The sequence below is a fragment of the Austrofundulus limnaeus genome, unplaced genomic scaffold (assembly GCF_001266775.1).
Source record: "Austrofundulus limnaeus strain Quisiro unplaced genomic scaffold, Austrofundulus_limnaeus-1.0 Scaffold77, whole genome shotgun sequence".
Lineage (NCBI taxonomy): Eukaryota > Metazoa > Chordata > Actinopteri > Cyprinodontiformes > Rivulidae > Austrofundulus > Austrofundulus limnaeus.
In genome coordinates this window covers 1,777,889-1,779,569 of record NW_013952479.1, presented here as the reverse complement: position 1 = coordinate 1,779,569, position 1,681 = coordinate 1,777,889, and the positions used below count along the sequence as shown (strand labels likewise).

Below are 1,681 nucleotides of genomic sequence, written 5' to 3'. Positions count from 1 at the left end.
ATTATAATCAACCAACTCATAAAATTTTAATAATTTCAATTTAGATAATAATATATATTCGATGGATGACAGTAATGTTTTCTGGTGATAATTCTGACGGCTCTTTTCTGTAGAATAAAAATAGGATTTGTGATTGTTTTGCACGCTTTACCCCAGACTTCAACACAGTAAATCAAGTGTGGAACATTTATTGTATTATAAAATATAAACAGTGCTTTATCATTAAATAAGTCCCTTACTTTATATAATTCTGCAATGGATTTGGCTATTTATGTTTTTAAATGGTTTAAGATTTAAAGATTCAATTCAATATTTTTGACAAAATTTCTGCAAACAGTTTAATCAAAACACACCTGCCTCTTTCTCCACATCTCACATTTAGATTCAATCCTCGTTTTGATACGATGGATCGGATATATCAAGGCAAAAGTATTTTTCATCTTGTTTTGAGACTTATATACTGAGCAAGAGCAGGATGTTAGATTATTAATCTTGTTAGCCTGGAAATTTGGCAGATTATTTCACTTAATTTGAAAAGTTTGAGAAGATTCAGACTCAGAAATTAAGTGAAATATTGTGCCAATGGAATAAGACAACTGCACTTTATAAGACTTCTTGAAATATGGAAAATTAAGTTAACAAGATAAATAATTTTGTTCTGATTTTGTTCCCAGGTAGTTTGTTGCTAAAAGCAGGTCTGATAAACTTGTTTTAGTCCTAACATTTATTTCCCCTCTTATTTTAGTCCATCCCGTCAAAGCAGACCCTGATTTTGAAGTCACCCTGGTGAACGCAACACGGTGGATCAACTACGGCACCCGGGGCCCAGCAGGGCAGCTCCAGCTGACCTGGAACAGCTCTTTAATCAAAGCAGAGGGGGTCGACGTGGAGCTGTGGGGCTACAGAGAGCTCAGCGAGTCAGAGGCAGGGACGTCCGTCCCGCGGGCCCAGCTGAGCTTTCTCTACTCTCTGAGCAGGAATCAGCCCAACTCGGGGGTCTTCAGCTTCACCCCTGAGCCCAAAGAGAACTTTTCTGAGTGGGAGCTGGGGAATATTCGCATCACTGCTGTTTCGCAGTCACAGGGAGAACCGTATGTATTTTACAACCATAGATCTGAACGCTGCTAAAGCTGCACTTTTAATGTTTCCAATTTTACCACAGAGAAACACGTTAACGAGGAACACAAATGTGTTTCTTGTGTCATTTTTACTTTAACAAAAGCTTTGAAAGTACATTTATCTTGTTTTTTTTTTACATAATTAAAAGTTTATTAACATTTGAGCCGCTTTTCTCTGTTTTAAATGTTGGCAAAATTTAATATTTTATTAATTTTCATCAGGCATTAAGAGGTCCTGCAACTTCCTGGTTGTTGTTTGTTTACATGTAGATTTCTCATAGTTGGTTATTAATAAAAGAGCTTAAAGTAATTATGAGTTTGAGCCACGGTTTGATGTTTAGTTTTGGTTTTATGAGTTAGAAATGGAGGTTTAAACTGAAAATAGTCATTGTTTCTGCTTAGGTATGGAGGACCAAAACTGTCATAATTAGAAATAAAAGCAGAAATATATGAATAAATGCACCAATTAAATTAAAAAGGAGAACTTTACCTCATGTTTCGTAATTTAATTGACCTTCTTATTTATTTTTCAAACTTAGTTGAAATAAATGATACATTTGAGC

General features: G+C 35.0%; 1 protein-coding gene across 3 annotated transcripts in view; it reads left to right on the top strand.

The window, feature by feature from the left end:
- susd2 (sushi domain containing 2) overlaps positions 1–1,681 on the top strand; it is a 66,747-nt gene that overhangs the window by 23,559 nt on the left and 41,507 nt on the right. For all 3 annotated transcript variants that reach the window (XM_014011167.1, XM_014011166.1, XM_014011165.1), the window contains exon 4: positions 746–1,091. In XM_014011167.1, coding sequence (XP_013866621.1) covers positions 746–1,091 — 346 coding nt within the window. The remainder of the gene's footprint in view (positions 1–745; positions 1,092–1,681) is intronic.